Source organism: Pogona vitticeps, chromosome 6, assembly GCF_051106095.1.
Source record: "Pogona vitticeps strain Pit_001003342236 chromosome 6, PviZW2.1, whole genome shotgun sequence".
Taxonomy (NCBI): Eukaryota; Metazoa; Chordata; class Lepidosauria; order Squamata; family Agamidae; genus Pogona; species Pogona vitticeps.
In genome coordinates this window covers 92,705,968-92,732,052 of record NC_135788.1, presented here as the reverse complement: position 1 = coordinate 92,732,052, position 26,085 = coordinate 92,705,968, and the positions used below count along the sequence as shown (strand labels likewise).

Here is a 26,085-nt window from a genome sequence, read left to right as displayed (position 1 = left end):
CGCTTGCAAATTCAACCCTGTGGTTTCATTCTGGAGTCAATCCACCTCTTACTTGGTCTTCTGCTTTTCCTATTGTCTTCAGTTCTTCTCAGCATTCGTACCTTTTCCAATGAGTCTTGGAATATACATCCAGAATCCCAAAGAAAGCAACAGTTAATATTTCCCTTATCTTTTTGTTGGTTCTTTTTAAACAGGGAGTGGATGGCTATCTATCATAGTGTTGTAGCAAAAATGAGGAAAACAATATTTTTAGAACATAGCTCCCAGAATACTCTAGCCAGTACTGTAGTTGGACATGATGACTAGGGGATGGTGAGAACTATAGTCCAAAAAATAACTTTTCCCATTTCTATGCTGTATTAGTGGATTTCTTACAGCAGCAGAGGGTGGAGTGGATGAACGAAAAGATTCCTTCTAATTCTATAATTCTTTGAAATCGAAATGGTTTGGAAAGTGAAAACTTTGTGTCCTAGTATATTTAGTCAGTAATGTCTCCACAAATAACATCTAGTGCAGTGGTTCTTAACCTTTGTTACTTGGATGCTTTTGAACTGCACCTCCCAGAAACCCCAGTCAGCACAGCTGGTGGTGAAGGCTTCTGGGAGTTGCAGTCCAAAACTCCTGAGTAACTCAAGGTTAAGAACCAGTGATCTAGTGTTTACAAGAGGATTACATTACCTTTCCATAAAAACCCACTGGTCAGTTATAATTACATTAATGTGGATCATTAACATGGAAAAATAATGCATCTGATAACTAAATTTAGTAGTCTCAAACTACAAGGATGTGGAAGTCCCTTTAAAAAAACATTTACTTTATTCATAGATAAAGAATGGGATTTATTAGAGAAGATTCTGATCAATATCCTGTTGCTAGCCCCACTGGGATAGACGTGTTGACGTACAATTCAAGCAATTGATTTAGTGGACCTACTTTTAGCTGAGACTAGCAGGAGGATACGGACCTCTGTTTCTATAGAAGGGATCTGGTCATTTAAGGATGGATTCAAACAGGAATGAAGTCACTGTATGACTTTTTCTGTCTGTGTGAATGAGAGTCACTTTCAGCCATCCTGTATATTGATTTTCCTACAGATAGTTTCTCCAAAAGGAGGGGCGTGGCTGTGTTACTTACAGATCATGACAGGCCACAGCAACAATTAACTGTGCAATAAGTCATTCAAAAGATATTTTTGCTCTAAAAGGAACCCGGATTCCTCTGGCAGACTTTGGACCAAAGCTCAGTTGACTTCAATAATGTAAGCTGACGTATCGATTAAAGGTCTCGTTTATTACCAGGTGATAGGATACAGGAAATATTGAGAGTGTCAACAGTGCCTTAACTTTCTGTCACTAGAGGTGGAGTTTTAACACTGTCAAACCTTTTTTTAAAACACACAGATATAAAGGTCTGTGGAGTTTGCCCTGTAAAACATTCTCTGTCCATTAGCATCTGCAGAAGTGCTAGTTTCTCGGCCACTTTATTTTTAAAAAAATTGTCACTATGGCTTTCTCTAATGCTACTTACCGAAGAAGTTCAAGTTCTTCTTTCCAGCCTACAGTACCAAGCCTAAGTAGTAGCACAATCTACAGAACATCATCCTCCCAGAAATACCGGGCACCCAGTGTTCACGGAGGAGCTGGTGGCTATGGCACCCGTATTTCTACGGGTGCCAAATCCACCATCAACTATGGTGGATTTGGCAGTGGTTTTCAACTCAGTACTTCCACCAGTGACTTGCTACTTGCCAATAATGAGAAACTTACCATGCAGAATTTGAATGACCGTCTGGCTTCATACTTGGAAAAGGTGCGCTCTTTAGAAAAGTCAAACACTCAACTTGAAACGAGGATCCGGGAGTGGTACGAGAAGAGCTCCCCTGTTGTCAAACAAGACTACGCTGATTATTATAAAACTATTGAAGACCTCCAAAACAAGGTAAGAGGTTGATTTATGAGGACTTTAACCATGCACTTGATACCTGTGCAAGTCGGTTAAAACATAGGGATAGCTGAGAAATTCATTTCTGTTTACTTACCAAATTCAGAAATTTCTTCATATTTGAGGTGGAAAGAACTTGAGGTTTTGAAGAAAATGAATGTGAGGGAAACCAAATGGGCAGATTCATTCATCCAGACCCAAATTCTTTCAAGCCTGTGGAAGAGTATTTATTCAAATGTTTCGTGGATTTGAATGTACTGTATGTTCAACCACATTCTGAATTAGGGTTACCAACTCTTTTTTCTGTGAGGATTTTAATTTTTAACAGCTACACAGGAGGCAGATATATCAAGGTCCTCTCTAAACTGGGAGTAATTGTACCCATTGCTTCAGTTCTAACTAGTACACATGCAAGAGAATTTCCTTTCAGAGTTTTGTGGGGGTTCTTTTTGAAAAAATCTACCAATATTTGCAAAAGTAGTATGTGGAATTGCGGATATTAATATTTAAAATTTAAAATAAGGCTACATATCAATAATCTAACTACAATTATGAGAATTATGCCATAGATATGACAAAGTCTACAAGGAGGAAGTTACTATTTTACAGTACCTGCAGGCTATTAAATTTACTGAAATAAGAGCATGGTTATTACTGGATAAAATAGCACTAAGAGTACTGTGTGGAACCATAGTTGTTATTCCATTTTTAGTTGATAGTGAAAAAGTAAGAGCTCAGTTGTGCTCAAGGGACCTGGTGTAAATACAGCCTCATTCCACGATCATGTGTGAATTCAGGCTGAAGAGTATCGCAAAAATATATGCCATCAGTTCACTTTTTAAAAACAAAGTAGTGAGGCATAGTGGGGAGAAGAGAGTCATTTACAATGCCTTGACCTTGTTGGAAGAACTACATAAATGCAACAAATAGTACGATAGACACTCCTTGGAGAGTGTAAAATGCCATGTATATTACTAACAACACTCAATGCATCCATTGATCTATTTGCATCTATGCATGAATATACCTTTGCTCTAAAATTCCAAACGTAAATGGGAATTGCCTTACGTGTACATCCTGTAACTCACTCATTCCACCCTTTTTTTATCACCACCCTGTAGCTAATCTAATCTCTGTCATAAAGTTACACCCGTGTAAAGGTAAATATGTAGTAGATTGTTACCTAAGATGTGCTTTTTATTGAAGCAGTGCAAGGGTGTAGTCCATGTATGGATCGTAGTTTCTAAATTCATATTAATTTGACCGCATTATTTTATTTTATAAAAAAAAACACTAAACTTGGGTCAAGATTATCTGTGGACATCTGCCACTGTATTCATGCTTGTGGCAGTTTCACTGAGGTGGGAATTCTTCTTAAGGTACTAAAAATGCCAAGTCAGATTTTTGAACTCCAACTCTAATACAAGAAGATATGTGCACATTTGAAATACAGTACAGTATTGTAAAATGAAATTAGGTGGCAGAACAGAAGCACTTTGAAAAGTCAGCTTTTTGAAATATAGCTTCCAGAATCTCATAGCCAAATTTTTACCCACTATATCTCATATCCAGAAATGACCAGAAAAGGCCAGGGTTCCCCCCCCCCTCCAAAGAAACAAAACAAAACAGTCACCTAGGTAGGCTCTTCCAGTTCTTAATGCTGGGTTTTGGCATCCTACTTCACATTAAGTGGATTTTTCAGCCTCTAAACTTCTGTTTTATCATCTTTAGATCAATGATTAATCTTCAGTTTTCTACACATATTGTCATCTTCCAGATTATCGCAGCACGACTAGATAACACCCAGATCATTCTGCAGATTGATAACACCAAGCTGGCCGCTGATGATTTCCGAATGAAGTATGTATTATAAAAAGCAATGAATACATGTAGCAATCCATTAACACATATAGTAATATTTAGTTATCAAAATTCAGTGTGAAAGTAAACACAAATTATATTTCACACAAAATCATGAAAAATTAACACAGCTTACCTGGGTTCTCCGTTGCAACTGAAGGATTTCTAAAGCTTCAAAGGTGAAACACGCATCTAAAATCCCTCAAAAACAGGACGGGAATAGCTTGAAGCGATCAGGGTCTAGCATTTCCAGGTCTGCTGCAACAAAAATGTGGAAATTTGGCCACATTTGGCACAGATATAGTCCAAGCTTAGAAAAAAAGTTGTATGTGATTGATATTTGGACTCATTCAATCTGGCTTCTGGAAACTAGAATCGTACATTACAGATAAGTTTTTTCTCCTCCAAAGGCTCAGAGTAGTTCAGATCAGTTTTATATATACCACTGCTTTGTACAATAGGTTAATAATCACTATAGTCCAGATTCTATGGACTCCAGAAGATGGAAACCTTGCTTTTTGAGATTACTGCTTTTAGAATCTTCTGGCTCAGTGGTTCCCAACCTTGGTTCTCTAGAGATTCTTGGACTACAACTCCAGAAAACCTGGTCAGCACAGGTGATGGTGGAGGCTTCTGGGAGTTTTAGTCCAAGAACATCTGGAGACCCAAGCTGGGAAGCACTGCTCAAGATGGCACGGGAATTCTTGGAGTTTTCATCCCCCAAAGTAGGATCACCAAAGTGATATGTGATTAAACTTCTCTCATAACCACCTCTCAAACATGCCTTAGTTGAAGTGGGGATATGTTCAAGCAATGTTTACAATATAGTATTTGCACAAAAATGCTGAGATTTTTTTAAAATAATTTTTTTTAAAAGCAATAGATTCCATCTTCTTTTTGTAAAAGGCAAAAGTGAATACAGAACAAATGTGGAAGTGGGACAGGGAGGAAGTCTGCGACTGCATCTAGAGGTATAGATGAGAACTACATAAAGATGGAATTTAGGAATAACTTGGCATGAAGAAATCAGTTGTTATTGCTGAGGAACTGATTATGTTCCACCGACTTGCTAATAGAAGGCAGCTGATCTGTACTTTTAAATTTTGAATAGGTATGAGACTGAGCTGGCACTGAGGCAAAATGTGGAACATGACATGCAGGGATTGATGAAGCTAATTGATGAGTTAACACTGGTTAAGTCTGATTTGGAGCATCAGATTGAAGGGCTGAAGGAAGAAATGGCTTACCTTACGAAAAACCATGAGGAGGTAAGAGAGTATCCCATTTTGAATTAAAGGGTTATGAATATTCTTGGCTGCAGGCTATTCTGCAGATACAGGTGCAGAATGGTTCAAAAGACTTGCACCTGGAAAAGTTACCCTAAATACATCCATGTGGACTAAACAAAGCTGGCACTACCAGGCACCAGGTCAAAGTGATCTGTTTTAAACAGCACCAGGAGAGTCAGTTAAACAAACACAGAAATTGGTATTGTACTGCAAGACTTTTTAAAGTATTTCCCCTACCGGGTCAGGTGGGGAAATTGTGCTCTGCAGATATTTCACTTGAATACTGGAAGTTACAAAAGCAGAATTTAGAAGCAGAAAAACAATGTCCTTGACAAACAGAAATAGTGGCTCTATAAATTCAAGCCACAGTTAGTAAAAAAATGTACCTATTCATATAAACAGTTGTGGACATAGATGGACGTGTTGTATGTCTTACTGTTTTTCTGATGTTGATGTCATCTTATAAACAACCTTATTATCTTAGAGCAGAGGTTCCCAAGGTGTACGACATAGCACCCCGTGGCCCTTGCGGCCCTCCAGGGCTCCCTGGTGCACCAGCCAGCCAGCCGGGAACAACATGGAAGTTTCCCTTTTGTTTTTTCACAGTCGGCCAGGGGTGGTGGTGTTGCTGCTGCTGCTCTTCCAGTTCTGGTTCCTTCAGGCTTCTTTGCTTCCTGCTCTGTCCCACACCCCTTCCTGCTCCCCTTGCTCTGCCACCACTGCCACCGTTCAGGGAACCCATAAGTCCATAAAGTTTGGGAACCACTGACTCAAAGGATAAAAGTCATCTGGAAACAATTTTAACTAATAGATTAATAAATTTAGAAAAGTCACTCATCCGTCACAAAAAAGAATACAGTGAACTCTATAAAATTTGTTTTATTGTGATGGGGAAGGTGTTGTTACAAATTATAAGTCATTTCACTTAACTAGCCACTCCACTAGAATATGCAAAGCTCAAATTAATTCATCCCTTCAATAGGATTGTAAATTAATCAACTGAGAATGCTGATTCTCATGAATGTTTGCAGGAAATGGAAGTGTTGCGGAAGCAGCTAGGCGGGACTGTCTCTGTAGAAGTGGATGCTGCTCCAGGCATTGATCTAGCCCAGATTATGGACAACATGCGCCAGCAATACGAAGTCATGGCTGAAAAGAATCGTCAAGAGGCCAAAGAGCGGTTTGATAAGCAGGTGATGTTTATTATTCTGATGAATATTGTTCATTTAGCTGAGCCCTTTACATTGGGAATGGGCAGGCAGGGAAAAGCAGGTCATACTGATGTTAAGAAAATCTTTTTAGTCATCTGGAAGTTTTTAATCTGTCAGTCTAACCGAACAGTGCAGCCTTCACTCCAGCTCAATGTGTTTTCTATTTATTGAAATCATTCTTGCCTTCTTTATATCTCAGGTTGAAGAATGGAACGTGCAAGTGACCACCACTACCCAACAGCTTGAGAGCCATAAAAGTGAGGTCACAGACCGGAGGCGCACACTCCAAAACTTTGAGATCGAACTCCAAACCCAGCTCAGCTTGGTAAAACCTGACTGCTTAACTACAGCAAGAAATTACAGTGTGTTTAATTAAATAATTATTGGGTGCCTTGTCTATTGATCTCTAGAAGCTTCTCCCAAGGGCAGTCCCCCCCCCCACATACTTATCCAATGCTGATCCATGCTAGATTTGGGATGATTTATATAACACACTGTAGTATTGGCACAGACAAGCATTCCTGTAACCTCAATGGAGGATTTAAGATTGAAATTCCATAGCCTTCAGTCAGGGATCATAAAGCTTGCCCCAACTGGCGACAAAAAGAGGCAGAAGTAAGCTAGAGTGGAGTTGGGGCAGGGAGATACATTGCAACAGGATGAAATTGTGACATTCAGTAAACATATATGGGAAGAGCTTCTTAATAAAATGATTAAAATGATTTATCATTTACAGATTGAGGCAGATTTTCTCAAAAAGTAAGGTTTATCCTACCTTTTGTGGCTGCTTACAGCTACTTTTGATTTTTTCTTCATTTGTCTATAGCTTATTTTTTTCCCTTTTTCCCCTCATTCATACAGTTACCATATGTCTAAGGCAACCTGATGGTGTGTAACAACAGCTACTTTTTAAAAACTTCTTTACAAAGTTACATAACACAACCTTTTTAGCCTTAAGGCAATAAACACAATGGAAGGTTCTAAAGTTCTTCTCCATCAACCTTTGCAAATATAAATCCACCTAGTCTGACAGCCAGCGTCATGCACACTGCACAGCACATTTCATGCTTTGCCTTTATGCTGCTAAAGCTGTGCTGCAACTTCAGCAGCACTTTCCCTTGCTCTCCAAATCCCAGTTCTCAATTTTAAATTGGCAAATTAATACCAGTTCCCAGCATCACAAGATCAGTATAATAATGATCAATGTTAAGAGAAAAACTGGAACTGTTCACTCTGACAGCTACTGATAAACATCTTCTTTCAATATCCTACTAAATTGTCTTGAACAACACAGGGCATATCTACATTGGTCCTTTTGGAGAGGGCCCGTGCGGTCCAAATAGGGTCATTTGAAGTCAGGTAGAGGTGCAATATGCCATCCTTGCATCCAAGTGGCATATGGACCTTAAGCAATCCCATTTAGTCCAGCTTCTTCCACTGTCAATTTCTGGTATCATGAAGCAGCTTAATAAGTGAGCCATTTCAGGATATTGGTAAACTGAACAAGTCCCCTACTCCCCTGAAGAGGGTTAAGTGGACTGAAGTTAACATTATTATTTTTTGCCTCTGCTATAGCATAACTGATTTGCTGTATCACTTAGATTAAATTGAAAAAATATTTTATTTGCCTTCTGAGAAGTGCTAATCGAAACTGCAGCTGCAGGCAGTTTCACAAGCAGTGCTACACACAAGGCAAATAAAATATTTTTTAAGTGATACAGCACATCAGCAATGGTCTAACAGAGGCAAAAATAATACTTTCGCTTCCCCTGCCCTTCCACAGAAGAGTAGATGTTCAATTTACAGATATCTTGAAGTGCCTCGTTTATTAAGCAACTTGATGATGTCAGTAATTGACAGCAGAAGAAACCTTGGCAGCTTTGACAACTGCAAGGCTCAATTTTGATTCATTCCTGGAAATCACACACACTCACCGGAAACGGGCCAAACTAGAGCATATCTACCTCATCCAAACAAGCAGAAGCCTCTGAGAGGGGCTCAAAAAGGGATACTCCAGGGACAGATTGATTTGTTTGTTTGTTTGTTTGACTTATATACTGCCCATCTGGCTGCCAAGGCCACTCTGGGTGGTTTACACATTAAACATTGCGATAGCGACTATGTGGTCCACCATAGAAAAAGAATGAACCAACCCATCCCCACAGCACACCAAACAATGGGACAAATTCCCATCTGATTGAGCCCATATTTGATCTCTTATTGTAGAAAGCGGATCGAGAGAATGCTTTGGCAGAGGTTGAATCCCGTTATGGCACCATCATAGCCCAAATCCAGGCCAACATTGGGAATGTGGAAGCACAACTGATGCAGCTGCGAAGTGACATGGAGCGGCAGAGTCAGGAGTACAACAGCCTTTTGGACATCAAGGTCAAGCTTGAGGCAGAGATTAACACTTACCGCCGTCTGCTGGAAGGGGAAGACAGCAGGTAAGCATTTGACTAGAGACATTGTACTTGCTATGGTGATGAGCCAAAGCTCAATGACAAAGCACATACTTCACACGCAGAAGGTTCCCAGTTTGATCCTCCGCATCTCCAGCCAGGGCTAGGACTAAGTACTGCTTGAAACTCAGGAGGGTTGTTGCCAATCACAGATGATAATACTGGGGCAAACTGGCCAATGGCAGCTTCATATGTACCTAATTTGGACATGTCCACAGACCGGCAGTTTGACTGACTGAACGAATGAATGATTTTTGTCTGATGGATAGATTGACTGATATCCTGTCTTTCTCCCAAGACAGGAATTCAGGCTGGCTCAGAAAATTAAAACATATTCAGGTATAAATCACAAAACCAGAAATTAAGCCAATTGTTAAGAAATGGTTGCACTAAGGACAATATAAAAGCATTAAAAATGTATCCACCCCCATTCCATTAAAAGACCTATTCTCTGCCACCAGTCAGTTGCCAAAAGCCCCACGTGAATAAAAATAGGCATGATGATTGAAAGGCAAAAAAAGAAAAGTGGCCGTTTAATCTCCCTTGGAAGCGGGCTTTACAGTTTAGGAACAGCCACCAGGAATGGCCTGCTGAAAGAGCAAGTGTGAGATGCGTTCCAACCAACTTGACATAAAGAGCTCAAGTGTAGGAAACAAAGGATGATGCCTAGCTTGTTAAAAGCCAGAGCTTTACTATTAACAATACATATTTTGTGTGTTGTTTTTAAACAGAACGATTTCAGAACTGGAGATTGCCAGAAGAGAAGAAGATGAGAAAGGTATGAGTAAAGTACCCACCCACTCACATAGGAACATGGAGATCTGCCACTCTTATCATTACAGTTCTCAGCACCCTTCCAGTCCTCTTGTTTCGGCTCAGTTCCATATGGACTTTTCTTTTTTCCTAAATGGAAATCCGTGTATATTTTTGTGCATCTTTTGGTACACGTTTTTGAGCATTTTTGTATACATTTCTTTAATTTACACTTTCTTGGAACAAAAGTTCCTCCTTGACTAAGTTTGTCTTTGTGCAGTTTTCATTGTTGTATGTATGTAGTTTAAGCCTCAGTAATGGGCACCTTTCTGAAGCCGTCTCGTGAATTGTGAAATGGATGGTTTTGTTTTGCAAATCCAACATATTCCTTTCCACTCTTTCATGTACCTCCCCCTTACCTACTAAGGGATTCAACATAGGGCAGTCCATTAAAAATGTTATTTCACTGAAAAATATTTCCACTCCATCTACTCCAAAAATTTATTTATTTTATCTGTATTGATAGATCAATTTTGTTTTACTTTTTTAACTGACTTAACTAGGAAATGAAATTTATTCACCTGCTCATAGCAACAACCTAGTTGCTATCCATTCACTGAAAGGCAGTACCCTAATAGACAAATTTGTCTCGCACAACACAAACTGAGATTTTTAAAGGTTTTGCTTTATTTTTGCAAGTGGGACAACTTTTCCAGTTGTCTGCCGTTGTGAGGTATGGGTGACTGCCATGGCTGGTCCCTGCACTTTGGCCAAGCTCCAGCCGCACTACTTACTTACTTGGACACCCTTGGTTGATGGAATCAGTGGGTGACACAGAGACCACCAGTTGCCCAGCAACAATGGACTGTTGCTGGAGCAGATGGACAGGGCTTATGTTCAGAGAAGGAGGTTCAAAGCCATGAAAGTAGCTCAAGGAGGAGGCCAGGCTAGAAGGAAAGAGGAAGGGCTCTCTCAAGTGCAGTTTCCTTCCCAACACATTTGGAGGGCAGGACAGAGATGAGGTTTCTCTGCTGTAATGGCACAGCCTTGGACCTTTCCCGGGGCTCAGGGAGCAAGGAGACCTGTTGCACCCAGGAGACACTCCCTGATGAAACATGGGGCAGCCTCTCTCCTAGAAGTTCTCCAGCAGCTGGATCTAAATCCTGGAATCTTACAGCCTACTCCCTGGGCTTGGTAGCCATCCTAGGAGAACATCACAGAAGTCTAAGTGAAGGACAGGTCAGCTCCCTAGACCTATCCTTGGGCTCCTGGTCTTATATTGAATGTCCTGGACAGAGGCCCAGTCTGGCAACAACAACAGAAGTATGGAAGACTGGGCCTGCAGAAGCTTACCTGGACCAAGGGATCTTGTCCTGCAGCTACTCTGGGGACATGAGAGCCTCATCTTGGACTCCCCTAGGTGTAACAAGTATTCTACCTATTGCCACCTTGGGTACGAAATGGACAATCTTCCTACCTCTTTACCATCCATCTAAAGCTGATCTATCCCATTTTCAGTGAAGCTCAATACCAACCCAACTGTCCATAAAATAACAAGGGCCTACTTACTGAATTACTGTATTAATGTCCCAATAAATGCAGACTGAGAGCACTTGGATTGTGTGGCTGCATGTATATTTTACATAGCAACCCCAGACTATGACATGTCCTCCCCTTGGAGAGGATGGAAAGTGTGACATCTCAGAATATTCTTCTTTGGGAAGTTGTATCCAGTCTTAGTTATACATACAACATGTTCCATTTAGGAGCAGAAGAAGCTGCCTTATACTGAATCAGACCATAACTCCATCTAGCTCAGTACTGTCAACACAGAGACCAGCAGTGGCTCTCTAGAGATCCCTGGTGGTCTACTATGCAAGTATTAATCAGGCTCACATCCAATTAACTTTCAAAATCAAACAAGATCAGGTGTGTTCAGTAAATCAACAGGACTCAATCAAAACTGCTTGCAGTAGATCCAAACTATTTAGGATTAAATCTAAATCCAAACCTTATATACCAGGGATGTCACTATGGACTTTATGCACAAGTAAGAGAAATGATTGCACTAGTTCATCTGCCCATGTTGCCCTATCTATAATGTGTATCTTTATTTCCAGAAAAGAACAGAGTTCGGAGGATCAAGACTGTGGTTGAAGAGATGGTGGACGGGAAAGTGGTTTCATCCAGCGTTAATGAGAGGGAACAGAAGATCTAGCCAATTGTGGGTTGACCTGCATTTTATGTCCTTCATAACAAAAATAATCTAATTTCAAAAATGAAGCTATGTACTCAGTCTAGATGCAGCCCAATAGCTTTCACTATGATTTGCTATATTTTAAATAAATAAATGCAATAACCTCACACTGAAAAAACAGAGGGACTCAAGAAGGACAGTTCTGATGCTATTTCAGGTCTCCCAACACCAGTACTGTACAGAGCTGAATGTGCTATCTATCTGCTGAAATCATTATAGCATACCATGCAACTCTTCTGCGTGATCTGTGCCCACAAGCAGAGAGGTGGATGGAGAAATAAGAAAACTGTGAGAATTTCTAATGCATCTATGCAAAACGCATTGACTAACATGGCACCCAATGATCCGTATTTAAATTAGATTTTGAACCTATCAGATAGTTCTCTTGCTTTCTTTTCCATGAATCATGAATGAATACATAGCATACTTGTTCGATCCTATCTTCTTATTCAAGTTGACAATCTACAATTGCACTAATTCTAGTTTCTAAAGAAAAAAACCTTGGGACAAACTGCTAATGCTTAAATCTTATCTCAGGGATACATTCCTAAATATACTTAATCTTCAGACCTTGCTTCTGCTTAACTTGGGGGAAGAAAATGAGAAATGGGTTGTATGTGAGGGAGCATGAATCTGAGACAGGGCAGCAAACAGCACCTTGACCAAGGGACATCGTTACTTAAAGTCAGCCATGTTAATCTAACACTACGAGGTAGAAAATTTCCTCCTTGACAATAAAATTATAATAAATTAAATAACTAACATTCTGCTTTTCTTCAATGACATCCACAAGTTCTTTCTTGGGGAGTACCTCCCTCTGTTTCATGATAGGTACATTGAGCCCTAGCTGTTTAAGGTACTGGAGACAATGGACAGGTAAGAAACAAAGGAATTGGGACTATGGGACAAAGACAGAGGGCAGTAATAATCTGTAAAAAGTATAGAAATCTCCTAACATTTAAGAGCCTAGACATATTTGCAACTATTAGGATTAGAAACATGCTTTATATTTCATTGGTAACTGTAAAGGTTTCTAACACCCAGCTTATGCTTGCGACATGCAAGAGACTATGCATGCTTGCTAGTCTTTCTGGTTAGCCATTATTTGCAATGAGAGCAATTCTTCTGCCATATACGACAGCATCTGCACCCAGAAGGGTTAGCGTCATACTACATTTAAACTTGCTGCTTCTAGAGTCCCTCGGGGTTACTTTCAGTAACCTTCAAAACATGGACAAAGAGTGAACAACTTAACAACCGTATCTCTTTTTCCTTTTCATCCTGTGCTTTAGTCATAGGAAGAAGACAACACAGCTTGTACATTTATTAGTTTTGCAGTCTTATTTACCTAGAAACAAAGACCAATTTCCCTGTTATTGACCTTTAAACAAGGAATATGTATAAAGTATGCTGCAGGAAGTCATTATTTTTAAAATTCACACACACACACACACACACAAACACACACACACATTTTTAAAATTCACACACACATTGTTAAAATTCACACACACACACACACACACACACAGACACAGAGGCAGCATGAACAATGGATTGTGCTGGTTGGGAGGATTATGTTACTTGTTTTTGGCTATTTGCAGTACCCGTACTGTACGTGTTACCCTTCAGTCCAGCTGACCAACTTGACCATGGAAAAACAGAAAGACTACGGGCAGTGCCAGAATAGTGCTCCAAATGAACAGTTGGGGAACAGTAACTTGAGGAATTTCATTTGTAGCCCCAAATTGTGTACAAATTGTAGACTTTTGTTTTAGGTGTCTCTTCCTCACCTGTGTGTCATATCTTGTGGCTTACTTCTCATTACATTCTCAAGAAAATAACAATTCTTCAAGATAGGACACCGGTTTCTCTCTCAACGAAACAAAATGTGAATATACAAGATTACTATTGAGGACCTCCCTGTAACCATTTTCATACACTTGATCTGTAAGGTAAAGAAGCTAAAGTAAGCAATGCTCCATTACACAGCCATGAGTCACGTACAGTACTGTATTCAGTTCTATGAAAGAGAAGAGGGAGGGGGAGGTATCTCCTTCAGATCCGTCAGTTTGTTACACCACCACTATTCAGAGGAAATCACTGTCAAAATCCACACCCATTACTGGGAGGGCTTGGATCTATTGTAAAGATGACACTCTCAAGAAGATAAGCAAAAGCAATGTACACAACAGAAAATGCTATCTGTCTGCTGAAACCATTATAGCATTAACATATAGGGTTCAAAGCCTCTTGCGCTCAGACTAAGAAAATAAAATCTAATATTTATTCTCCACATCTTTGTTCCAAATAAGAAGCACAGCATGCTGTTACTGTGGTTGATGTCATGTGTCGCTATATTTGTGTAAAGATTGCATCGTATCTGAGCTTCGGAAAGGTAACTACAACTCCCAGAATCCCCAGCCAATGAGATCTACTGCAGTGGCTGGGGATACTGGGGGCTGTAGTCAAAAAGTAGTATTTCCAAGATCTCAAATTATTTGGGGATAAAATTATTTCTGCAAGATAATTTAGCACAAGCTCTTCAATGTTCATCTTTATATGGAAACAACTTCTGAAACTGCCATCATGAGCAGCCTAACAGTTCATCTTTCATTCTACATCTTATTTATTTTTGTATTTAAAATATTTTCGCTTTGTCTTTCTTCTTCAAAAGGACCCAAGGAGGTTTACATCATTAAAAGCCAGCGTGTAAGGCTAATAACAATGAGTGCACATACTGAAAGGATAAAACAAATATTGCTCTAAAAACAGAAGACAAAAGTAACATCAAAACACATTTAAAGCAGTAAAGTACAGCAATACATTTAGGAACCCACTCAAGCAGCCAGTCGCTCAGCGGAAGCTTGCCTGAAAAGAAAGGTCTTTGCCAGCTTGTGGAAGGACAGTAAAAATGGGCCAGCCTGGCCTCTTGTGAAAGGGAGTTCCAAAGTCTGGGAGCAGCAGCAGAAAAGTCACTCCCCCATGTTCCCACCAAGCGCACCTATGAAGGTGGTAGGAGCAAGGGAAAGGCCTCTCCTGATGATCTCTTCTTACATGTTTCACCAGCTTGCTCTACTGCTAGGAATGTAAAAACATCTTGGACCTCTTGTACAAGTTCTTGGGCAACCAGTTATTCGAGAAGTTGTTCAACCAATTAGCAATTGCTGCCATGCTAAAAACTTTATGCGGTATCACCACTGCATTAATGCTGACGATTTGCCATTTCTAGTGCAGTGGATCTTGTACCAGCATAATGATGTCATTGGACAGAGGCCTCGGTCTGTATTGTTATACTGTATCTCCTACTGTTTTAATCGGGTTGCAAAACTTTATTCGTGAACCTTGTATGAAGCTTCATATACATTTTATTTGCCTGGTTTTCCCAATGTACATATTTCTGCCTCCATTTTTCTAATTTTTTCATGTTTCCCCATTGATTAGAATAGATAAGAATATATATTTTCAGTTTTCTGCATTTTTAACATTTCAACATCTTATAATGAGCGTGGATGAGGGGGATGCTCACCAGATTTACAAATGACATCAAGCTGGAGGGATAAATAATATCTCAGAAGACAGAATTAGGTTTCAAAATGACCTTAAACAGCTTGGGCAACTGGCCCCAAACATATTTCAACAGGAATAAATGCAAAGAGTTGGAAATGCAAACTTCTATATACAGGTAGAAAAGACCAAGTGCACAAATATAAATTATATATATTTAATATATTTATACTTGATAGATAGATAGATAGATAGATAGATAGATAGATAGATAGATAGATAGATAGATAGATAGATAGATAGATAGATAGATAGACAGATAGATAGATAGATAGATAGATAGATAGATAGATAGATAGATAGATAGATAGATAGATAGATAGATAGATAGATAGATAGATAGATAGATAGATAGATAGATAGATAGATAGATAGATAGATAGATAGATAGAGCATCTAGAGTTCTTCATGGACTACAAACTAAACATGCACCAATAGTGTGATGCAGCAGCAAAAAAAAGCTAATGCAATTCTACAATGCATCAACAGAATATAATGCCATCTATTAACTTTCCTATTCCAAGCAGCCCAATGAAAACTGAGCAAGCTCAAATTATATTCGCGAAGGCTTTCACGGATCTAATGGTTGTTGTGGGTTTTTCGGGCTCTTTGGCCATGTTCTGAAGGTTGTTCTTCTTATGTTTCGCCAGTCTCTGTGGCCGGTATCTTCAGAGGACAGCACTCTGTGCTCTGGTGTACAGAGACTGGCGAAACATTAGGAAGAACAACCTTCAGAACGCGGCCAAAGAGCCTGAAAAACCCACAAAAACTTCAATGGCCATTGAGTGAATGTGAAAGAGGGGGAGAATGGAATAGAATATCCTGAAAAGGGCTGTCTGGAACTCTAAATATAATTGCTCCAAAGTGCAGCACTTTGTTTCAGATGCCATTCATTCATAGACAGACAGACAGACAGACAGACAGACAGACAGACAGAAAAAAGGGGAAAGAAGTACTTACGATGAAATAAAGTGAGGGACAGATAGACATAGATATAGGCAAAAGAAATGAACATAAATTATTCCACAAACTGAAAGGAAGACAGATTTTCAAAAGATCTCCACCCCAATTGCAGAGGGTGGATTATTTCAGAGTTTATCTCTTCTCCACCCAATTTGCTCCTGTTAGCAGAACAAATACCTGGAAGGCACAGTGTTTCCACACCAATAGACAATTTGGGGTGGGCATTTTTGAGCACATCAGTTCGCTGAGGAAGTAGTTAAATGGGCAGAAAGATGAAAGTATGTTTCCTAAGGAGGCGTGGATTACCACAGTCAAATGCTCCCTTTGTTTCATATATAAAGCCAAAACATACAACAAGGCCATTTTGCTTCACCCTCTCACCGGAGTAGGTTCCAACTGAGATCTCTTCAATACACCATGGCTCTCTCCATCCGCGCATCAGCCGGGCCCCGTCAGTTCTCTTCCCGTAGTGGATACGGTGGAGGTTCTGTCCGGCTCTCCAATACCGGCAGTGCAGGAAGTTTTGCGGGTGGATTTGGTGGTGGATCTCTGCTCAACTTTGGTGGCAGTGGTGGTGGTGGATACGGTGGTGGTTTAGGCCTTGGGTACGGTGGAGGGTTAGGTGGTGGCTTCGGTGGTGGGTTAGGAGGTGGATTTAGTGGGGGTTCAGGTGGAGGATTAGGAGGTGGATTTAGTGGGGGCTTCGGTGGAGGATTAGGAGGTGGATTTAGTGGGGGTTCAGGTGGAGGATTAGGAGGTGGATTTGGTGGGGGTTCAGGTGGGGGTTTGGGAATTGGCTATGGGGCTGGTGGGGGAGGAGAAGGTGCCTTTTTAGTAGGCACTGAAAAGGAAACCATGCAGAACTTGAATGATCGCCTAGCCGCCTACCTGGACAGGGTGCGTTCATTGGAAGAAGCCAACACAGAGCTTGAGCGCAAGATCCGTGAATGGTATGAGAAAAATGGACCAGGGGCTGGTGGTCCAGGGGCTGGCCAAGATTACAGTAAATACTACCCATTTATTGAAGATCTCAGGAATAAGGTAAGCCGTCATGAGATCACTGCACTTCTTTATTAATGGAACTATTCTTGACAATATCTAGGGGAAAAATATTATGATATCCATGCTAAATTGAAATGTCATGGCTTCCATGCTGAACAGGCTCATTAATCGCTGATATTTTTACAGTAATTTCTATGAAATAATTTCTTAGTGGGTATGGGTGATCCTAACAGATCCAGGGGCCGTTTTCCTCCTCCCTAAACAAAGAACTACACAAACAACCAAGAAATACTAAAAAATGAAGCTGGAAATAACGCGAAGTCCACTTCCGCTTTTGAAAAATGGTTATTGGGGGAGTGTTAAATAATGCAGTGGAGCATGTGATTTACCCTGGGGGCTTTCAGTAACTGCAATTTACCCCTTTTTTGCTGGAAAAAGACTGGAAGCACTGGGGGCTGCAAAAATGTGACACAGACACCCCAGGCTACTTTTTGCTCGTTCCACCTTAAATAGTAATAGTCATGTGCCCTAATGTCAATTTTGATAAATGGCAACCCTTTCCAGTATTTTCAGGCAGTGAATACTCAGAAGTGGTTTACCATTCCCTTCTTCTGGGGCATCCTGGGACTCTGCTGATTACCCAAGGCTGGCCCTACTCACAGGAGGCACACTGGGGAATTGAACTCTCAATCTCTGGCTCCACAGCCAGATACATAAGTCACTGAGCCATCTAGTAGCTCCTCTACCTTAAGGCATATGTTTTAATACAGTAGTTAGATAAGACCTCATCAGTGGTCACGAGCAAACCACACCTTTATAAAAAGAAATTACATTAATCATCCGGTTGTCAGATACAATGGACAGTGGGGAATTTACATCAAGTTATACCTCAGCCATAGACTCATTGCACTGGGCAATTTAAATGCAAGTGAACCTAGTCCAATTGAATCATTTTTGTTTCCATTTATAGAAAGAACTTTTTGATGTGCATAGTGTGAAAAAAATATTTCACAGTAAACTCAGATCTCACATACTGGCATTACTTTTGTTAATTCAGTAGAACGGCTTTCTACTAATGCCACATGCAACTTAAACCAAAATGGGCTGTTTAGCATGAGATCTGGTGCATGTAAAAGCACACAGCATCTGAGGATAGGTGAAGGGCGTTGGCTTCAGTTTTGCTAAGATAGCACTAGGACTTGTAAACAGTTATGAGAAAAAATGAGATGCGTTTTCTAGGAACAGTCTTGTTTTCCAGATCATCAGTGCAATGATTGAAAATGCCCGGATAGTTCTTCAAATTGACAATGCAAGACTGGCAGCCGATGATTTCAGGCTGAAGTAAGTACAGCTGTTTGATGAAAGGAACAGATAACTTCTAACCTACACGGATATCTTAAAGCTTTGTAGAAATAAAAACTGAATACAGATGGCAAAGAAAAAGGGAAGCAAGGGAGGGCCAGACACAGAATTTGAAAATTAAAACCAAGATTCAGTTTTAGATGAACTGTATTTCAGAAACATGAAAGTATAGAGAGGGACCCCACAAACAGGCAGAGGTATTAACAAATTAAGCGAATAAAACAAGAGTGGATAAATAGATCTGCATAGTTCACAGAGCTTGGTAACATTACTTTTTGGTCTGCAAATAAAATTTTATGCACCATTTCTCTCTTCATCTGAGCATGAATGGAGTTCCATCCGTTCTTTTCCTACAGCAAATTTGGTGGAGATTCTGTTCAGATGTCTAAATCCAGCAGTTCGTGTAGTTTTGCAGGTGGATTTGGTAATAGGTCTCTCTTCAAGTTGGGTGGCGATGGTGGAGGAGATCTAGATGCTGAACATGGTGGAAAGTTAGGTGGCAACATTATCAAGCTCTGGGAATTCATATATGAATTGAAATTGGCATTCTTGTCTATATCAGAATGTTACAGCAGGAACATTTTGAAACATTAGATGCAGGATGGGCAACACGGTGAACGAAAGCTCCATCCTCCAGATTTTCTTTTGTATGAAGAAGTGTATTTAGCGGGGAAAAGAGTGTGTCATGAAGCAAAGATGCTGATTTGCATTAGAGGCTCCACATCTGATTCCTTCTTAGGTTTGAGAACGAGGTGGCTCTTCGCCAGAGTGTCGAAGCTGATATTAATGGCTTGCGTAGAGTCCTGGATGAGCTCACCTTGACCAGAGCTGACTTGGAGATGCAGATTGAAAGTCTGAATGAGGAACTGGCATACCTCAAGAAGAACCATGAGGAAGTAGGCAGCATTTTATATCAATTACTTTAGTTCCTTCATCAACTACAGTATAATTTTCTCAAGAGACCTACGTTGTTCAAAAGTGGAGATTGTAATTTAAGAACCTGATTAGTGTAGTAGCAGCTCTCCTATTGTTTTGGTTCTAAGCTTCCTTCACACCCATGTGAAGGAAACTGAGAGTGAGTGTGTGTGTGTGTGTGTGTGTGTGTGTGTGAGAGAGAGAGAGAGAGAGAGTCTTATCAAAAACAGTGAAAACCAAAATCTCACTGATCAAATTCCCATTCCTGGCAAGGAGAAGACTGTGTTGTACTACTCTGCCATTAAGTTGTTAAAGAGTTGCTTATCTTTGCTCTCAATTGATTTCATTCCCAAATTTTGCAAACAGTGGGAAATTCTTATCAGAACAAAAATATCACTCATCCATAGCTTCAGCCTCCATGTTCAACCAAGCGTTTGAAGAACTACACATCTCTTTCTCCATATATTGTCACACATTGTGGGAATACTGATATACATAGCTTCCAGAAGATTAAAAATTTCATAATGGAAGAAAAGTTTCCGAATCCTACATATACTATCAAAATCAAACTACATTTGAACGATTTCTTTAAATATAATGTTAGGATATTTGTTCTGAGTATACCAATGACCAGCCATTGCCATACTAGCTGGGAGTTGTAGAATCAGAGGGCAACTTCCCAGCTCAGCTAATGACTGGGGTGGGGGGTTGTCTTCCCTTCCTTTCCTTTCCTTTCCCTTCACAGGAACTCCTTGGATTCCAAAGCAGTGCCGCTGGGCAGATCAGTGTGGAGATGGATGCTGCTCCAGGAATTGATCTGAGCAAACTTCTGAATGACATGAGAGCGCAGTACGAGGCCATTGCCGAAGAACATCGGAAAGAGGCGGAAGCCTGGTTCAACGAGAAGGTAAATCTAGTGATGAATAAATGACTCAAATAAAATGCTTTAAACATTGCTTGGAGGTGGAGTGCATTTTTTTTATTCACGCACCCCAATATGTGTTATTCCAGAGCGGGGAACTGAAGAGAGAGATTTCTACACACACCGAGCAACTTCAGTCTGGAAAAAGTGAAGTCACAGACCTGAGACGTACTTTGCAAAGCCTGGAGATAGAGCTGCAGTCTCAACTTGCTATGGTATGATGACCAGACATTGGGATCCAGGAGTTTTTTAACACTTACAGAGCAATTCTACAAGGTCTAGTGGTGGAAGGGGTAGTGTAGAGTTTGCCACAGTTGGCTTGTACCACCCGAACAAAAGGGGCATTTCTCTCCCGTTAACGCCTATGGTAGAATTACCTATATGCAAATGCCATGGCTGGCATAATTCCTGGGTTGAGGGTTTATTTGCATCAGTGAAATCTCAGATCTTCAAGCTATTCAAGACAAGCCACTTCACAAAAGACTTACATTCAATCCAGATGTGAGCCTAAAAGAACCTGACAAATACTGAACTGAACTCTTAATTTAGGACTAGGATACCATTTTCTCAGCTTCCTCAAAGCAGACCCAAAAAGTGTGCACCCAAAGGTTTTACCCCTGCAAGATTTCATGCTTGTTTGTAGAGAGAAGCATTTGGAGAAGCGAAAGAGCAAGCAAGGAAGGGGTTAAGCATTTTCCTTTCACCAGCTACTTCTCAGCTTTTGACCATCTCCTCTGGAAATGTCTCACACTCTTTAATTTCTGTTTTTCATTCATTCCTCTTTTTCTTTTTTAAATACAGAAAAAGTCTCTGGAAGACACCCTGGCAGAGACCGAAGCTGGCTACTGTACCCAGCTCTCCCAAATGCAGCTTCAGATTGGAAATTTGGAATCACAGCTCTACCAGGTCCGAGCAGACATGGAAAGGCAAAATATGGAATACCAGCAGCTTATGGATATTAAGGCCCACCTGGAGATGGAGATTGAGACTTATCGCCGGCTACTAGATGGCGAGATTGGGTACGAGAGCCACCAAAAATTAATGAAATACCTAAGTTAGTTGTAGTTGGTTAGATGTAGTTAGTAAGACTACATCAACATATAATGTGGGACATGCAACATGACTGGGATGGTCGGATTCATACTGTATTTCTGTTGATGATAAAATGTAAAAGTCAAAGCAGATCAGCCTGGAGTTTACCCCTCATTCCCTAGTTTTTTCCCGCACCACTGGGGTTTCCACTTTTTTGGACATTGGATCTATCCACATAGATTCAGATGGTGTGATCACTTGAACCAGCACAGAAAAACTTGTGTAGGCATGCTGGTGGCAGGTGTGGTGGTGCAGTGGGATGGGGACAGTGCAAAACACTGAGAGGAGTGGATCTTTGTAAGTAATGTCATTCTTTTCTCCCACCTCTTTAAAGGTGCAAGTGCTATTACACTAGGGAACACAAACACTCACCCACCTACCCAAGTACACACACACACACACACACACACACAGAGAGAGAGAGAGAGAGAATAAGACAAAGGAGGAAATTGCTACTCAGCCCTTGTTTGCACCTTATTAAGATAGTTCTCCTGTAGCTCTGCCTCCAGCAAATAAGGAGTACTATAGGAGAGCTACATTAACAAGCTGCAAACAAGTCTGCTTGTCAATTTCCTTCTCTCTCTGTGTGTGGCCAATTAAGGTGAATTTACTTGGGGAAACCTGATCATCAAGAGGCAATTTTACAGTGGGGCAGTTTGCATTCATCTTGCTGTGTAGTTGCACCCTCACTGGGGTGTCTGTTCTCTACAACATTGAAGCAAGTCTTCCTTTGCTTAACCTGGGAGCTTTCCCAGAAAAAAACAAAACTTCTACTACTTCTTCTAGCTTTTTTTATTGTGAAGGGCATGTAAACTTCCCCTTAAACATTCTGCTTTCCTTTTTCAGAAAACTACTTTTCTTGAAAGAAATCTTGAAGAAATACAGTTTCCTGCTGGAATGTCTCTGTTAAGATGTAGTTTTTAATTTTTAGTTTGGTTTTTGAGCGATAAAACAAGAGAGTGTGCTAATTGAGAGCTTCTGACTGGATCTCTCACCACAGACATAAACAGCAAAAGAGATAAAGAGCAGAAAGTAATGGGGGGGGGAAGCAATAATCAAATCAAGATGAGAGATCCATGCTATGAGTATTGGGGAAATGCCAATAATTTTGGTGCAGAACCCAGTACTTCAGGAAGAATAAGTCTTCTGTCTGGAAGAGCTCTGATTCTGGCAAAATAACGCAACATAATATGTCTCCAATCTCTTTGCAGCTCATTTGAGACTGCTTCTGTGACAAGCGCCAAGTCAGTGGATTCCACCCGTGGTAAGCAAACCTTTCCCTTCCCATGAAAATGTTATTCCATCTCTCCTCCAAGTTTTTTCATTTCCCATTCAACAGCATTCCATGACCATTGAGCATAGTGTCTCATTGGGCTGGAAGGAGAGGACTCTCCTTTACCGTTTCTTCCCTTCCCTAAGTATTTTTTTACCCTTCTGTAAACTTTGTGATTCCCCTGAGAGTGCCCATATCACCTCCAACTTTTGTATGAGGGAGGCCATCTTGGATATAGTAGGGCTCCCATATCCACGGGAGATCCATTCCACGATTATCACAAATGCCTGAAATCACAGATAGTAGTGAACCCTATATACATCATACAAAGAAATGGGCCAAATACCACAACGGGCAGGACAAAAGCCACAAGGCGGTTCACCTCCTTGGATGTTGCATACAGGGGTACAGTAAACTGCAGATTACTGAAACAGTGGATTCCGATCCTGTGGATATGGGAGTCATACTGCATATCAGTACCCATACTTAGATAATGAGTTTGTTATTCACATAATATACTTTCCATAACCCATGCCACCAGGGACATTAGACTACAAATCGTATTATACCAGCCCTGGGGAGGTTTATGGGAGTTGTAACCCAAAAACACTTGAGAGACCATGGTTGGGGGAGGCTACTCTAGAGCAGTGGTTCTTAACCTTTTTGAAGGAAACGCCCCCTTGAGCCATTGAGGAAGTTATCATCGCCTCCCCCCCGTGGTGATGATTTCTTTCTTTCTTTCTTTCTTTCTTTCTTTCTTTCTTTCTTTCTTTCTTTCTTTCTTTCTTTCTTTCTTTCTTTCTTTCTTTCTTTCTTTAAGACACTTAAATCCAATGACCCCTGAAAACAAAATTCAATTCCAAGAAAATGAAATGCCCCCCAAAAGTAACATTTAATGATTTAGCTGCAAGCAAATTTTAAGACACAAAAAGAAATATAAAAAGGGCATAAAAACAAACCGCAATGCAGGAACTAAAAATTTCAAGACGAAAACTCTGAAACTAAATTAAGATTGGAGGAAAATATATATTCATGCACATTGTAAAAAGGCTGCAGCCATCTTCACAGGTTTGGCTTGCTCCAGCGCCCCCTACCGCCCCCTTCTGCTCCAGCGCCCCCATGCCGCCCCTTTTCGTTCTACCGCCCCCCTGAAAAATGAAATCGCCCCCTGGGGGGCATTATCGCCCACGTTAAGAACCACTGCTCTAGAGGATGGCAAGAATAGGGTGTGAGATAACTTTTGAAATGATTCTTTCAGGCATACCCCTGAAGCTAATTCCATTTTTATCTCCCTAACTGCTCATGTTCCACTTTCACTGTCCTTGACTATCATTTAATGTATAAGGCTGTATAGCAGGGTTGGACACCTATGGCTCCATAGATATCTTTTTTTTTAATGACAAATCTCACAACCCTTTTCTCCCAGCTAGGGAGAGGGTTAGGGCCAATGGGAGCTGTAGACCCAAGACCTCAGAAGGACTACAGTGCCCAGCCCTGCTCTATAATGTACATTCAAAATATAACCATTGCCTACTTGATTTACTTTCTCAAGAGAACTAGACATCTGTCTCTCTTCAAGTTCATGCCACACCATTTACCTGACAGCACCTGAAGAGCCACAGATACTTATTGCCTACTGAAGTCATAAACTTTTCAAAAGCATCTGACCACAATAAGGAAAGCACACTGGCAGTTTGTGGTTCAAGCAGAGGGACATGTCTGTGAAATGAGGCATTCCGCTTTCTTGAATCCAGTGCCACTGGTGACAAAACTAGTGCTAAAAAAAACTGTTCAAAAAAGACAAAACTGCTCAAAAAATAGAAGCGTTCTTCAAAACTGTTTCCAGCATATCTGAATTGAACTCTGGTTTATAAGTGAACAACGTGTCATGAACCTTCCTTGTTTTCTTCCTTAGATCCAAATAAAACCAGAAAGATCAAGACAATTGTTGAAGAAGTCGTGGATGGCAAAGTCGTTTCATCCCAAATTAAGGAGGTGGAGGAGAAAATATAAGGAAAGGATACTGCCTCTGTGATTCATTCTACAAACATAAGAAATCATTAGATTTACCTTATTTCTCTCCTTTTCTCTCTGAAGCATAAAAGGTCACAAAAGATGTTTCTAAAATTTCTCCCTAGTCAAATGATTCAATAAACACTATTTCAGCTTGTTTGGGCTGTTATTTTAAAAATCAATAACACACTTACTTGTGGAAAGCTTCCACTCTTTAGATTTCTAACATAACTACTAAACATCATGTTCAACAAACCTTTGGTCATGCACAATATAACAATTCAGAAAATAATACATAGGTGACGTAACTGCCCTGTTCAACTAAGCTCATGGGTTCTTTTAGTGAGTCAGTCCATCTCATGATTGATCTTCCTCTTTTCCTGCTGCCTTCCACCATTCCCAGCATTACTGTCCTTCCAGAGAATCCTGCCTTCTCACAATGTGCCCAAAGTAGGTCAGCCCCAGTTTCAACATTTTTGCCTCCAGAGATAGTTCAGGCTTGATTTGATCTAGGACCCATTTGTTCGTCTTTCTGGCAGTTCAGGGTATCTGCAAAGCTCTCCCCCAGCCCACATTTCAAACTAATCAGTTTTTTCCCCCAGTAAGCTTTCCTTATTGTCCAGCTTTTGCACCCATACATGGTGATCAAGAATACAAGAGTGTGGATGATCTTAGTCTTGTTCTCTGGTGACACATTCTTACACTTGATTATCTTTCTAATTCCTTCAAGGACAAGGTCTGTGTGTTCTGTGCTGTCAGGTTGGAACAGACTTATAGTGTCCCTAATACAGTGGACCCTTGACTTACAGACGGCTTGACTTACAGACTTTTTGAGTTACAGACTTCTCTGGCCGCAAAATTTAGGTTTGACTTGCAGACTGAGATTTGACTTACAGACCAGAAAAAAACCAAAATGGAACAAAAACGGCCTGTTACGGGATTAATAGGTTTTCAATGCACTGTAGGTCAATGGAGACTTGACTTACAGACTTTTTGACTTGAGAACCGCCTTCCAATACGGATTAAGTTCTCAAGTCAAGACCCCACTGTAAAGCTTTCAAGGTAGGTCAGATATTTAAGCAATGACTTTACCAGTTCCACTCCCCCAATGAGTTCCAAGGCTGAATTAGGACTCAAACCCTGTTCTCCAGAGTCCTAGTCCATCACTTGATCCACTACACCATACTGGGAATCCCAAGGACA

General features: G+C 40.5%; 1 protein-coding gene across 1 annotated transcript; it reads left to right on the top strand.

Moving 5' to 3' along the window:
• The first annotated feature begins 280 nt into the window (after window positions 1-280).
• LOC140708432 (uncharacterized) lies at window positions 281-24,916 on the top strand. Its single transcript, XM_073004255.2, has 16 exons — window positions 281-1,938; window positions 3,719-3,801; window positions 4,913-5,069; window positions 6,122-6,283; window positions 6,501-6,626; window positions 8,528-8,748; window positions 9,495-9,541; window positions 11,637-11,733; window positions 16,645-17,344; window positions 18,564-18,646; window positions 19,407-19,563; window positions 20,328-20,489; window positions 20,594-20,719; window positions 21,306-21,523; window positions 22,808-22,860; window positions 24,785-24,916. Exons 1-16 carry the CDS (start codon window positions 1,504-1,506, stop codon window positions 24,880-24,882), a joined length of 2,925 nt encoding a protein of 974 aa, XP_072860356.2. The 5' UTR covers window positions 281-1,503; the 3' UTR covers window positions 24,883-24,916.
• The last annotated feature ends 1,169 nt before the right edge of the window (window positions 24,917-26,085 follow it).

Bases quoted from the DNA above. Each gene is read 5' to 3' on its own strand.
- LOC140708432 (XM_073004255.2), top strand. From the start codon at position 1,504: ATGGCTTTCTCTAATGCTACTTACCGAAGAAGTTCAAGTTCTTCTTTC. The intron at 5,070-6,121 runs GTAAGAGAGTAT...GAATGTTTGCAG, and splicing joins TTACGAAAAACCATGAGGAG to GAAATGGAAGTGTTGCGGAA. The intron at 20,720-21,305 runs GTATGATGACCA...TTTTAAATACAG, and splicing joins TGCAGTCTCAACTTGCTATG to AAAAAGTCTCTGGAAGACAC.